This window comes from Ammodytes marinus (genome assembly GCF_949987685.1).
Source record: "Ammodytes marinus genome assembly, contig: scaffold_224, whole genome shotgun sequence".
In the NCBI taxonomy this organism is placed as follows: domain Eukaryota; kingdom Metazoa; phylum Chordata; class Actinopteri; order Uranoscopiformes; family Ammodytidae; genus Ammodytes; species Ammodytes marinus.
Window position 1 is genome coordinate 2,501 of NW_027648226.1, and position 2,500 is coordinate 5,000.

Below are 2,500 nucleotides of genomic sequence, written 5' to 3' on the forward strand. Positions count from 1 at the left end.
TATCTATCTATCTATCTATCTATCTATCTATCTATCTATCTATCTATCTATCTATCTATCTATCTCACACACACACACACAGTCTCTCTCACACACACACACACACACACACACACACACACACACACACACACACACACACACACACACACACACACACACACACACATTCTACTGAAGATAAAATGCATAGACAAGGGTTTTTCCTAAATTCTGCTGAGGGGTAATTACCTCTAACTCTTGATCTATCCTCACTGCCTGGGCTGGGGCTGGGGTTTGTAGCATTGCAGATTTAGTTTCTTCTTGGCTCAAAAAAACAAGCGTAGACTTCTGTTGTATCTTTGTTTAATTGAAGAAATATCCGATTCTAGGTTTTTTCGTTCAATGCACTTAGTCAGTGCTTATTTGGACCAATGCGATCTGCAAGTCTTTGTGTGTGTGTGTGTGTGTGTGTGTGTGTGTGTGTGTGTGTGTGTGTGTGTGTGTGTGTGTGTGTGTGTGTGTGTGTGTGTGTGACTGTGTGTGTGTGTGTGTGTGTGTGACTGTGTGTGTGTGTGTGTGTGTGTGTGTGTGACTGTGTGTGTGTGTGTGTGTGTGTGTGTGTGTGTGTGTGTGTGTGTGTGTGTGTGTGTGTGTGTGTGTGTGTGTGTGTGTGTGTGTGGTCTGGTCTGGTCTGGTCTTAAAAATGCATTTTCAGCATGTTTTTAAGAAGAAAAATGTCTCTAAAGCGGAATGGCTTGGCATAACGTTCAACAAAAAATATGAACTCTCCCACTCTGTTTCGGAGCGAACTTGACACAAATAGTTTACTCACGGAAAACCTCCCTCCAAGCTGAGCGGGCAGTTTTATGTTGCGTCCGCACCAAACGTTTGCGAACGTTATGTTGCGTCCTCAATTAAACATTTGCGAACAGGCATACACATAGGGCCTACACATTAATGAAATAAAAAATTAAATAATAGACAACATGTAAAACGAACGTAAGAGCCGCATGAAACGTTTGCGAACATGCACACACATAGGCCCACACAAAAAAAAAGGATAGACAATCATAATATATTCTGTTTTTAAAGGAGCTACTAGGAACTTTTAAATATTTCTGAAACAGTCTCATTTTTCCCCTGATGATCATAAATTACATGTAACAGCAAACGAGACCATCAGTGTAAAAGAATGCTATTTTTATATAGTTTTTTCTTAATGCCTTTGTCATGGGTATATACGCTCACCCAGGAACAACAGCTGGCGTGGTAAAAACACTACCGCTTTTAGTCCAAAGGGGGGCGCTAGAATTAACACACACTGAGAGTTCCTCGGAGCACCATTTAATTGTATTTTTTTCATACTGTATATAAATGTGTGACTTAGAGAAACACATTAAATCAATTAATAAGTCAGCATACTACCACCTAAAAAACATATCAAGAATTAAAGGGCTTATATCTCAGCAAGATTTAGAAAAACTTGTCCATGCATTTATCTTTAGTAGACTTGACTACTGTAACAGTGTCCTTGCAGGCCTTCCAGAAAAATCTATCAGACAGCTTCAGCTAATTCAGAACGCTGCTGCTCGAGTCCTCACTAGGACCAAAAAGGTGGATCACATTACCCCAGTTCTGAGGTCTTTACACTGGCTTCCAGTCACTCAAAGAATTGATTTCAAAATACTGATGTTGGTTTATAAAGCACTAAATGGTCTAGGGCCAAAATACATTACTGATCTGCTGATACGTTATGAACCGTCCAGAGCCCTTAGGTCGTCTGGGACAGGTCTGCTTACAGTCCCCAGAGTTAGGACTAAACAAGGAGACAGACAGACAGACAGACAGACAGACAGACAGACAGACAGACAGACAGACAGACAGACAGACAGACAGACAGACAGACAGACAGACAGACAGACAGACAGACAGACAGACATACAGGTCTACTTACAGTCCCTAGAGTTAGGACTAAACAAGGAGAAGCAGCTTTTAGTTATTATGCACCAAATATCTGGAACAAACTCCCAGAGAACTTGAGGTCTGCTGCAACTCTCAGTTCTTTTAAATCAAATCTGAAGACTTTTCTGTTTCCATTTTAACCTGTAATTATTATTTTATTTAAATGTTTTACTTCTTTTCATTCACTTTTAAATGTCTTCTAATGTGTTTTATGTATTTTAATCGTGCCCCTGTGGCCTTGTGTTTGAATTGTGCTATATAAATAAACTTGCCTTGCCTTGACTTGCCTTAGAGAATGCCAGGAACAGCCAGGGCTTGAATGTCGGCCAGATGAAATAATTATTCAGCACATGGAGGTTTGTTTATGAGGAGTAATAAAATAAGTGCAAAGGGTAAAGTAAAAGGGGTATTTAAAGGTCATGCAGTGTGTATATGGCCAGTGTTATCTTACCACACACACACACACACACACACGCACGCACGCACGCACGCACGCACGCACGCACGCACGCACGCACGCACGCACGCGCACGCACGCACGCACGCACGCACGCAC

The 2,500-nt window shown here is 41.3% G+C and overlaps 1 protein-coding gene across 1 annotated transcript in view; it reads right to left on the reverse strand.

Moving 5' to 3' along the window:
- Positions 1-390: 390 nt before the first annotated feature.
- LOC307270890 (uncharacterized protein) overlaps positions 391-2,500 on the reverse strand; it is a gene marked incomplete at both ends in the record, with an annotated part of 10,698 nt that continues 8,588 nt past the window's right edge. The window contains one exon of the mRNA XM_080054776.1: positions 391-663. Coding sequence (XP_079910902.1) covers positions 391-663 — 273 coding nt within the window. The remainder of the gene's footprint in view (positions 664-2,500) is intronic.